Genomic DNA, 11,864 nt, shown 5'->3' on the forward strand with positions numbered 1-11,864 from the left:
ACGTATTGCCTCTTCAAAACACTAGTTTAAATATTAAAAAAGAGTAAAATCTCACTAGGCTGTCCGCAGCTGAGCCGAGCTGCTCTAAAACTACGGTTACCCTCCGGGCACTCTGAGCAGTGCTGTGCTTTGCAGGTGGCTCACTGTTGGCTCACTGTTTGCTGCGGCTGCTGACCCCTTCCAAGTCTGGGTCACTACAGGTCCCTCACGTGAGGGAAGGAGGCACACGGAATCCAACCGCGGAATCCAACCGCGGACGGGAGAAGCCATGTGGCTCGGACGCCACGCCACCAGCAGCTGGCTGCGGTTAGGGTGCAGGAAGTTAAATGCACAGCCTCCGGGTCAGAGAGTCCGGATCCACTGTCTGTAGCCCTGAAACCCCAGACAGAATGTCACTAAGCACAACTTCCTCATCTGTCAAATGACGATAACGGTACCTACTCCACAGGGTTGTGGCAGGGATGAGATGAGACACCACATATTCTAAAATGAACACAGGGCACGGCCCACGGCGACATCAGCCATTATCAGGACACAGAAGGGAGCAGAGGATGTAGTCAGGAGGTGGGGGTATCTGGCAGGAATTTCAAATTTTCAACGACAAGCCAAAAAATCACTGATAATGAGTAACAGTATACCCCAAATCACCAGGATGACCACCGGAAAATACAGCACTGAGGCAGAGAGCCTCAGAGCTTACACTCGAGATACCACGTCCATGGCTTAGGTGAAAAGAAAGGAGATGTCACATGTAAATAGTGCATTTGAGCCAAGACAAGATGAAACGGTGTCATGGCTCATAATGCCAAACGAGGATGCAAAGGAGTTCAAATTCAGAAAAGTACAAGGAGACATCACAGGGCTGTACGGGCCAGGCCGACTCCCAAAGACCCATGCTGGAGAAACAAGTACAATGACCACAACATGAAACAGTCGGATTTTAGACAAACATGATCACATGAGATTAATATGGCTTGAAAGGGAGTTGAGCATATTTTAACACAATTTTTAAACATCCATCACAATTAAGAAAAAAAAAAAAAAAGGAGGGGTGTCAGGACATTACCCACATCTGAGAAACATGATGGGACTATTTTCTGTGATGGGGAACTCACTTCTACCCAAGGTGGGTTGTATCATGATGGACAGCCTTCACTGTTAGAAAGCTCTTCATCAGAATAAGCCTAACCACCCCTGCTTTTGGTTACATGGGTGACTTTAATCCTCTTCAACAAAACAGCCCAGCAAATAACTGAGGCTGGATATCATGATCCCAGAGAGTCCTTTCTTTATGCTAAGAGCCAGACAAACAGCTCTCGATCTTCCACAGGAGCAAAAGAAGAAATACGCGTCACCAAGCCTGCAAAGAAAGAACTGGTCATGTGCCATGCAACTCTGGTTTCCGGGAGGAATGAGGATCGGTGGCAGGTGGCCAGAAACATCCACCCACTCCCCAAAGGCAGGCCGACAGAAGGAAGGCAGCGCCAGCCATCCAGAATGAAAAGAGCCATCAGTGGAAAGGCAGAGTATGGCTCCACTGGCATCTCTGAGCTCAGTCCTGCTTCCGGAGACGCTGGTCCTCACAGCAGCTCATGGGAGCACAGCAGAGGCTGTGTGCTAAGCCCCGGATCAGGGTCTCAGGGCACAGCCAGGACATCACGGTGGGCCACAAAGGCTGGTCCCAAAAGCCACGGCAAGAAACAATGGTGTACTCATGAGATTAGCTTAAGGAAAAGAGAGGCCTTTTTGCAGTATTTTAGTCTCATGTGTGACACATAGTGACTTATGGGGCCTTGGGCGTAGGTCACAACCTCTCCAAGCCTCTGCCATGAGGATGAAATGACACAATACACACAAAGCTTTCATCAAGTCCTGACCCCAGAAATTGCGTTGTAAAGACTACTTTAAAAATGTCCAGTTTTAAATTGCACAGTTTTACCTCATCTTTTTACTTCCACACCTAAAAACTTGAATGGCTCCCTACTCTCTTAAATTAAGTTTCTAGGGGCGCCTGGGTGGCTCAGTCAGCTAAGTGTCTGACTTCAGCTCAGGTCGCGATCTCGCAGTTTGTGGGTTCAAGCCCCGCGTCCGGCTCTGTGCTGACAGCTCAGAGCCTGGAGCCTGTTTTGGATTCTGTTTTGGATTCTCCCTCTCTCTGACCCTCCCCTGTTCATGCTCTCTCTCTCTCTCTCTCTCTCTCAAAAATAAATAAACGTTAAAAAAAAATTTTTTTTTTTTTAAATTAAGTTTCTAGTGCTTGCAGAGGGACTCACGTGTTCCCTTGTGGTCCCAGCCTCCATCTTTTCACTGCTCTCCCACCCTTACGTCAGGTACCTTACCTTCCAGTTCAAAGAGGAGAGACATGATATTCACTGTTCCCAAGCCAGGGTCTCTGTTTCCTAACCCCGTGCCTTTGCTCATTCCATTACAACATAAGTCTACTCAAAACCTATACCTGGGGTTCACAGCAGCACTACTCATAACAGCCAAAAAAAAAAAAAAAAAAAAAGTGGAAACGATCCAAATGTCCAAATGGATAAATAAAAATGTAGCCTATCCACGCATGGAATATTACTCGACCACTGAAAGGAATGAAGAACCGATACATGCTACAGCGTTGATGAAGCTTCTTTCCAGAGTGAAAGAGGCCATCACAAAAGTTCACACGATGTACGGCTTCACTTCTATGAAATGCCCAGAACAGGCAAATCCATAGAAACAGAAAACAGGTTAGTAATTGCAAAGGCAGAGGAGAGAGGAAACTGGGGAGTGAGTGCTGATGGTATGGGGTTTTTTAAGCAGTTGAAAATGTACTGATTGTGGGGATGGTTGTAAAGCCTCTATGAATACATTAAAAACCAGTGAATTGTACGCTTTGAAAAAACATAAGGGAAGGGATTAGCTATCCAAGCCATGGCTGTTAGGTCTGGTCTTGATCAGTATCAGTTCACAAATATTAGGTTCAAAGTTTTTGCCGCCCTCCCCCGCCCCCCCACACAAAGGAAAACAAAATTAAGAAAAAAAATCAAGAATCTTGTAGTGAATTTTCATACAAGTTACAAGACACAGAATAATTTTAAATATGAAAACAGCTTTGGAAAAAGATTTTTAAAAATTTTGGGTTCTGCCTCTTTTTCTGAAGTGTTAACCAGCGGGACACTATGCACCTGAGGGACAGTCCAGCAAAGCCCATCACCTCATTCTACACTGTGAGCTGCATGTCACCTACACGTATGGGCATACACGCTGCACTGGTGAGCAGACTAGACTGACAGCATCCCTTCTACAGTCTTGTCCCTAAAATCGGGCTTCCATACAGACCTGGTAATATGCTTTCTTGATCTCCTTCTGGCTGGCATTTCGGGGCACTCCTAGTATCTGGTAATAATCCTCTTTGGCCAAAGGGGAGCTCGTGTGGAAGGATGCAGTACGAACAAAAGGGTAACTTTTTACTCCTAAAAAAGAAAAAAAAGGAAAGACAATCACTCTGGGAATGTGCTCAACAAAAGGAAGCTGTGAGTAAACACCCAGCCAGGTTACACCTATGAAGGAACGGAGGTCACAGCTTAGGGTCAGCTTTCCCCCCAAGCCCGCTGGAGACCAAACTCACTGCACTTCAAAGATGGCCAAGGCCACTGTGTACAATGAACATAAAACGAAGAGTACTGGGCAGGGCTAATTCTGCTGGATCACGACACAGTGAGGTCGTGCCCTCATGTCTGCACCCCGGATGGGGGCTACACTGGGGGGGATGACTAGAAAGGGACCTAGCCCCACTGTCACACTACCTGAGCACCTGCCATGTGGCACGTACCTTCATATGCTGTCTTCCTTAATGCTTAACAATTCTCCAGGTTCTTTGCCTCCACCATACAACCTTGGGGATGTAGTTCTGGGGTGGTTCTCAGAGTGTGGTCCCTGGACCAGCAGCATCATCAGCTTGTTGGAAATGTCCACTTTCAGGCCCCACCCCTGACCTGAATCAGAGACTCTGGAGGTGGGGTCCAGCAGGCTGTGTTTATTAAGCCCTCCAGGTGACAATTCCGCCACATGCTCAATTTGAGAACTAAAGAACTAAAGAAACGGTACTCAGGGTGCTGGGTGGCTCAGTCTGTTGAGCAGCTGACTTTTTTTTTAATTAAAAAAAATTTTTTTTCTTTCAACGTTTATTTATTTTTGAGACAGAGCATGAATGGGGGAAGAGCAGAGAGAGAAGGAGACAAAGAATCTGAAGCAGGCTCCAGGCTCTGAGCTGTCAGCACAGAGCCTGACACGGGGCTTGACCCACGAACCACAAGATCATGACCTGAGCCGAAGTTGGACGCTTACCCCCTGAGACACCCAGGTGCCCCTATTTTTTTTTTAACGTTTATTATTTTTGAGAAAGAGAGACAGAGTGTGAATGGGGGAGGGGCAGACAGAGGGAGACAAAGAATCTGAAGCAGGATCCAGGGTCTGAGCTGTCAGCACAGAACCTGATGTGGGGCTCGAACTCATGAACCACGAGATCATGACCTGAGCCGAAGTCAGACGCTTAAGTGACTGAAACACCCAGGCACCCTGAGAGGCTGACTCTTTATTTCGGCTGGGGTCATGATCCCAGGGTCATGGGATCAAGCTCTACATCGGCTCTATGATGAGTGTAGAGCCGGCTTAGGATTCTCTTTCTCCCTCTGCCCCTCTTCCCCACTCGCACTCTCTCTCTGAAAGAAAGAAAGAGAGAAAGGAAGAAAAAGAAAAGAAGAAAAAATGGTTCTCAGTGTTTAAGGTCACAGATCTAAGAGAATCTGATAAACGTGCTGTCCCTCTCCTAAAAACAAACAAACAAACAAACAAAAAACACCTAAATAGACACACGGGGTTAAAAGGCCCTATGCCTGAAACTAACTAACAGCTAACTGGGGTCAAAACCCAAGGCAGAGAGCCACGTGCCCTGCCCCCCTTCATGCCTCTGGCATCAGCAGTAGGAGGAACGTCCACTGGCGGACACATCCACTCAACTGCCCTCTGTGCACAGAGCAGAGAACTAACTTGGACTGGTCTGTCACCAAGTGAAGCAGGAGGAGCTGCCCCACAACTTGAGTCCTGCCTAACCTCCAACCCATTCCGTGACAACTGAAGACACGGGGCTGGGAGTGGAAGGGAGCCAAGTAAGAAAGAGCATGAAGATCACGACAGCTCCAGGTTTCTAAGTCGAACTTCAGCCTACAGAGAAGGTTCTGGATGCACCATTCATTCATTCAGTAAATACTCACTGAACATGTACTACTTGCCAGGCACTGAGTTCTGTGCTGGGAATAGGCAGCAGACCATTCAGACACTGCCTTCCTAGAGCTTACATTATTCAAGATATTAATACTGTAGTGGCAGGGAGGATACAATGTGAAGACAAGACCAAAGCCAGCGCCCTCAAGGAGCTTACAGTCCACACGGGAGCGTGGGAGACAGTGTACAAAGAAACAGTACACAACGACATGCACAGTGAGAACACACATAGGGTCACCTAACCAGGGTTTCTCAACCTCACAATGTTGACGATGGTATTGGATTCCTCTTGGTGAAGGGGCTTTCCTATTGTTATGGGCTATGTCTCTTAATTCATACGTTGAGGCTCTAATCCCCAGTGCCTCAGAATGTGACTGTTATTTCAAGGTAGGATCCTAATTTTAAGTTTTCATTTATTTAAGTAATCTCTACACCCAACGTGGGGCTAGAACTCACAATCCTGAGATCAAGAGTCTCATGCTCTTCTGACTGAGCCAGCCAGGTGCCCCTGGAGGTAGGATGTGTAACAACTCTGCCAAAACATTGATCTTGGACTTCTAGCCTCTAGAAATGTGAGGATAAATGTGGTTCTCTCTTATGGCATCCCTGGCAAACTTAACTACTTATGTCAAAAGATGTTCAGCAGCACCAACAACTTATAAGTAGTACACTCTACTGCCCCTCTACCCCTGTCACAAGAGAGCAACTCAATGTCTCCAGACATTGCCAAATGTCCTTTGCAGGGGAAAATCATCCCCAGGTGAGAAGCACTGACAACCCAACTGAAAAAGTTCAGGAAAAGCCTTTTAAGGCAGCTGCTGTTAAACTGTAGAAATTAGCTAGGCTAAGGAAAGGTTTGAATCTGCCCAGAATTACACGTGTAGTCCTTATGTCATTTGCAACAGATTCCCCTTATATTTTCAAAAGTGCCTCATTTGGCTGCTAAGGCATAGATCATCTTTGGTTCACATGAAAGTTCACGTGCACCTAATAACTGCATGATGTAACTTGTATACATTTTATACAAGTAGAGATGTGGTTAGAGATAATGATGCTGATTAATGAGGCCTAGGAATGTGGCAAAGGGCCTTTGAGCTATCCTAAGGAGTCAAGGTTTTATCCTGAGGGCAACAAGGAGTCACTGCAAGTGTTAAACAGGGAAGGGAACGCCTTTGCATGAGAAAGAGCTCTCAAAAACAACCCACAACTGGAGGACTGGGAGACTACTTAAAATTAATCTGAGCACAAAACACAACCAGGAGTGTTGAGGGATATCCAGGAAGGGGGCCAAGGTAACCGAACAGGAGGACGAGTAGGAAAGAGTCAGAATGATGAGAAATCAGAAGCAGCAAGTCAATCTCGACCTTCAGTATCCCCATACTGTTTCCTGTCCCGCACCCTAGACCCCCCAGAACACAAGGAGCAGACAGCGTGGAAGCAGTGGGAGTTAGGCGACCACAGAGGTCTTTCTTTGGTCAGATTTGAGAGAAACAGAGCTAGCAGCCTAGTGCTCCTATACTCAGTCCCTCTTCACTCAGGAGTGAGGGGCTGCCCTGGTCCTGTCAGCCCCCACCACCCCCAGGCTCCTTCCAATCCAGGAAGAGACTGGTAGTGGCAGCTCCAAGAACGTGAGCAGAGACCTTGGACTCAAGAAACACTGGGATGTAACAACGTAACGTGCAAAACTGCATGCGAATAAAGACACGTCACATTTAACTATTACAAATTTGATGACTTTTGACATTATCCAAAAAGCACCAATGGTTAACAATAATTAAAGTTCATTTGGGGCGCCTGGGTGGCTCAGTCGGTTGAACAGCCGACTTCGGCTCAGGTCACAATCTCACGGTTTGTGAGTTCGAGCCCCGCATCGGGCTCTGTGCTGACAGCTCGGAGCCTGGAGCCTGCTTCGGATTCTGTGTCTCCCTCCCTCTCTGCCCCTACCCCACTCACACTCTGTCTCTCTCTCCTTCAAAAATAAATAAACATTTAAAAAATTTTAAAAAAATAATTAAAGTTCATTTAATGGACAAACTCTCCCCCAAGAACAATGTCTTGCCCTTTTTAGAACCCAGAATAGGATCAGCCTCCAAGTCACTCCAAGAATGACTAACCCAGAGTCAAATAACTACATTTTTTTCTGCCCTGGGAGAAAAGTTGTAATTAAAGTATTGTTTTATGCCCTCTAATTGTATTACTAGATTTGAGAGAAGATCAAAGACCCATGTTTGGGAGCTGAGTTGATGACTTTAGATGTAATAACAAGAGTGTGTCTTGAAGGATGTCATCTCTCAAAAATATTCATCATGTGATACAAAACATGCCCATTCTGGGCTATGTGCTGATTGTGGTTCCTTAGTAAGGGTCCCCCAAAGGCTCAGTACTCGGTGCCTATCTCTCTCATATATACACAATCAACAAAAATGCTCCCCAAACTTGTACAAATGTACTATGAACAGAAATAGCTTAATAATTACCTAAGGAATAAATGAACAAAAAGATGCAGCCAAATTCTATTTAAAACAACACTGACATTAGAAAAAGTTAGCAAAACTTGAAACTTACCACTTTTGCTCATACTGAGAAATACAATATGACATCGCTCCGAATAACCCTGAAGAAACCTGAACAGACTACTGCTCTACCCGTGAGGAAATATTGGTGGCAAGAGCAGAATTAAAAAATGGGATCACTTGACCAAAACCTCATCCAATCTCTGTTCTCTGCTGTATCCCCAGTAACTAGAATAGTGGCCAGCATATGGCAGACTCTCAATAAATACCTGAGTCAATGAACAAATTTTCACAGTTAAGGAAACAGGGGTTCAAAGAGATTAAATAACTCACCCAGGTCCCCCCCCCCCCCACCCACACACACTGGTAGAGGTGAGTTTGTTCACTTTACAGAAGAATAACGATTACTGATGCTTTAATGACTCCCTTATTACACAAGCATTACAAAATTGCACCCCAACAGGCAATTATCTTGTGTGGGTTATCTTGTCAGGGCCTGTTAATTAATTACCTTTGTAAATATATAGATAAATATCACTTGCACAAATTGTAGGGAACACAACCAATAAGACAATTCAGACACATGGTTGGTTATTCAGTGTTTCCTCCTTCCTCCTAACAGAAGTCATCCAACACAGAGCAGAACCATCACAGACAAGCACCTAAAGGCTTAATACATATCACTTCTGTGTCGCCTCCATCAATTAAGAAAGCTGGTTTTGAATGAGGGCTCTACCATCTTTTCACTTTGTCACTTTCTACAAGTCGTTTAATATCTAGGCTTAAGCTTCTTTGTCTATAAAATGTAATAGCATCTATCACATGGAAATGACCCATGCCGGGTACACAGAAAAGCGCTCGATAAATGTTAGTTTGTATTTTTATTACAGTCGCCAATTTAAGAACTTATAAAAGACTACTAAGTGTATCCTTCAATTAAAACCACGTGACGGAAAGAGCGTAAACTATTAAAGGACAACTCTACTGTTTTAGCTTTATGACCTTGGGCGGGTCAATTCTTCTTGCTAGAACCTCAGTTTCTCGTTCTTTAAAATGGGGATGACGACTCCATTCTTGCAGGGTTGTTACCACCAAGTGAGATGGGGCACAAAGTACCTAGCACCATAACAGGTGCTCACCGAATGGCAGTTACCTCCTCCCTTCCGGCTATAAGGTGAAAGGAGGAGACGGGATCGGAATAGGGTAAGGGAGCAGTGGCAGGCTGGAAAGAGGCTTCTAGAAATGTTGATAAAGAAGAGAAGACTGTAGGCCTACAGAACATTTCATTACTGCCGCCGAGGGCTCCATGCAACTCTCCCTGGTTTACCATTTCTCAGTAGCCATTTGGGCCTCTCTGCCTCCTGTTCGCCGGTCTCTCCAAGCAATTCTGCATACAGGTCAGAAGACACCGTCCACCCCGCTACCCCCGTAGCCGAATCGAGTCAGTCCCTTCTGGGCCTTAGAGCCCCTACTCGGGCGCTGGAGCCTGCCCTCACCTTTGAAGCTGACACCAGTTCTCAATGTCAGCAGCGCCCCGGAGCCTCGAGCTCTCAGGGAAGGCGAGAATGCAGTGACGTTCAGCTTGTGGCCCAGTGAAGCCCCCACCACGTCCCGCCTGGGCGGCCGGGCTCCTCTCCCCGCTGTAGCCGGCAGCCGCGGGGACCCCACAGCCACCAGCAACCAGCGTGTGGGGCACCGCGCCGCCATCTTGCCCCAGGGACACTGCGCCTGCGCCACCCGGCTCAAGGAGGCGTCGCGAAGACAGCGCGCCGGCGCTGCGATGGCGCTTCCGGAGGCGGGGCCCGTGCGCGCGCACACGCACAAGCGCAAGCGTTGCGCATGCGCAGCAGCACCCAATGCGACTTTCTGGTTGCCAACACCGAAATGAGGCTTCCTCTGAGGAGTGCAACTAGGTATGCGTGCCGTGAAGGACCTCGTCATTCTGTGATGGATGGCCAATATTGTACCTCATCTATGTAGAGACGTGGTTGAGTGTGTTCGGGTATAACTGGTCTCAGGAGCCACGCGAAGGGCCGGACTACATATCCCGGCGTGCAATGCTGCCGTCAGTCGCGCAGTCCCAGCATGCAGTGCGCGGTCTTTTTCCCCTGACCTGATGCTGTAAGTGTTGCGTGAGTGTTGCTCACTTTATGTCAGCGTGAGCTCGTGGGGGCCTCTGCCCTACTTCCAAAGCCTAGGCTCAAGCTCACTTTCTCTCTAGCTGATTCTCCGCGGGGCTGACTTTGATCACTCGGGTCTGCCCTGAGCGTGTTAAGGCTCCTGCAAACCTGTGATGAACTTGCCAGTCGCCAAGGGAGAGCCGAGCCCCGCACAAACGAATTTAATAAACGTGGTGAGCACCTACTGTGTTTCACGCACGTTGTAGAGTACTGGGGATACAACGGTGAATGACATGCCATCCCTGCTCCGGGGGAGCAAACTCTGAATCGAGAGAGACCGGCTCCTTAGCAACTGATATAACGTGATCAGTGCTGTTGTAGATATAAACCGTGTTAGAGACACGGAAGTGAGGGGTTTCTGGAACAAGTTGCGGAGACTAGAGTGTCAGGGAAGACATCTGAGATGTAACATTCCAGTTGGACTTTGATGAAAAGTGCGTCAGATAGAGGTGGAGGGGAGAAGTATTCCAAGCAGCAGACACTTCAAAAGCAGATGTCTCAGAGGTGTGAAAGTGATTGCCCTGTTTGCCTAAGCCCTAAATTTAGGATGTGTGACTGGAGATGAGGCTGGAATCTGGCCCAGTAAGCGTTACTAAGGAGTTTCAGCTTACACACCCCCGACCACCACCCCAAACAATAAGAAGGAAACCTGAGGATTCACTGATGGGTTTAGGATGAAGTGTGCTCTTTGCCACTTCTACCCATTGTACCCAAATTTTTGTGGATGTGGATGTTAATCTGCATAGATAGCCATAGCTTTCATTGATCAAATTCTCCACAGGCTCTGAGATTCAAAAAGGTTTAAAAACCACCGGTGTAGTGAAAAAGTTACAAGGCTGTTGTAAAATATAAGGAGAAGTTTGAGAGTTTGGGCTAGGGAAGCTAGCAGTGAGGCCTTTTAGAGAAGGCAAAGCTTGTCATGAAGTGAGAAGTGGAGAAACAAGTTCATTGAATACATTCAATCGATACTTAAATGTTTTCAGCATAGTGATTTAAGAATATGGGCCTTGGGGCGCCTGGGTGGCGCAGTCGGTTAAGCGTCCGACTTCAGCCAGGTCACGATCTCGCGGTCCGTGAGTTCGAGCCCCGCGTCGGGCTCTGGGCTGATGGCTCAGAGCCTGGAGCCTGCTTCCGATTCTGTGTCTCCCTCTCTCTCTGCCCCTCCCCCCTTCATGCTCTGTCTCTCTCTGTCCCAAAAATAAATAAACGTTGAAAAAAAATTTAAAAAAAAAAAGAATATGGGCCTTGGGGGTGCCCTGCATGTGGCACTTGATCTCTGGGTCGTGAGTTCGAACCACACATTGGGTGTAGAGTTTGCTTAAATAAACTTAAAAAAAAAAAAAAAAAGAGGGGTGCCTGGGTGGTGCAGTTGGTTAAACGTCTGACTCTCAGTCTTGTCTCAGGTTATGATCTCACAGTTCATGAGTTCAAGCTCTACATTGGGCTCTGCGCTGATGGTACAGAGCCTTCTTGGGATTCTGTCTCTCCTTTCTGCCCCTACCTCCCTTGTGTGCACGCACTCGCTCATGTGCTCTCTTCTCTCTCTCTCTCTCAAAATAAGTAAATGAACTTAAATTTTAAAATTAAAAAAAAAAAAAAAAAAAAAAGATCATGGGCCCTGGAGTCAGATTGCCAGGGACTGAATCCCAGCCCTGCGACTTACTGGCTGTGTATCGTTGGACAACTTAGTTTACCTCTCTGTGTCTGAGTTGCCTTTCAGTAAAATGGGGACATATTGGTAACTACCTCAAAGGACCATCTGAGGAATGAGTTGAGATAGTCCTTGTGAAGGCTTCATACAGTATTCGGCTTATAGTAAGTACTCAGTACATGTTAGCTGTATGTACTAGGCTCTGTGGTAAGCACTGAGAATACCAAGCAGGATTCAGGCACTTTTACTTACCAA

The 11,864-nt window shown here is 46.9% G+C and overlaps 1 protein-coding gene across 2 annotated transcripts in view; it reads right to left on the minus strand.

Moving 5' to 3' along the window:
• The window catches only part of DNAJA3 (DnaJ heat shock protein family (Hsp40) member A3), a 29,843-nt gene extending 20,324 nt beyond the window's left edge, over window positions 1–9,519 (minus strand). The window contains exons 1-2 of one of the 2 annotated variants that reach the window (XM_040459135.1): window positions 9,275–9,519; window positions 3,322–3,455 (exon numbers count right to left, since the gene is read on the minus strand). In XM_040459135.1, the coding sequence (XP_040315069.1) occupies window positions 3,322–3,455; window positions 9,275–9,485 (345 nt within the window). In that variant the 5' untranslated portion in view covers window positions 9,486–9,519. The remainder of the gene's footprint in view (window positions 1–3,321; window positions 3,456–9,274) is intronic. The other variant, XM_040459136.1, reaches the window with a different exon arrangement.
• Between the last annotated feature and the right edge of the window lie 2,345 nt (window positions 9,520–11,864).

Source organism: Herpailurus yagouaroundi, unplaced genomic scaffold, assembly GCF_014898765.1.
Source record: "Herpailurus yagouaroundi ecotype Mexico unplaced genomic scaffold, PumYag 222, whole genome shotgun sequence".
NCBI classification, from domain to species: domain Eukaryota; kingdom Metazoa; phylum Chordata; class Mammalia; order Carnivora; family Felidae; genus Herpailurus; species Herpailurus yagouaroundi.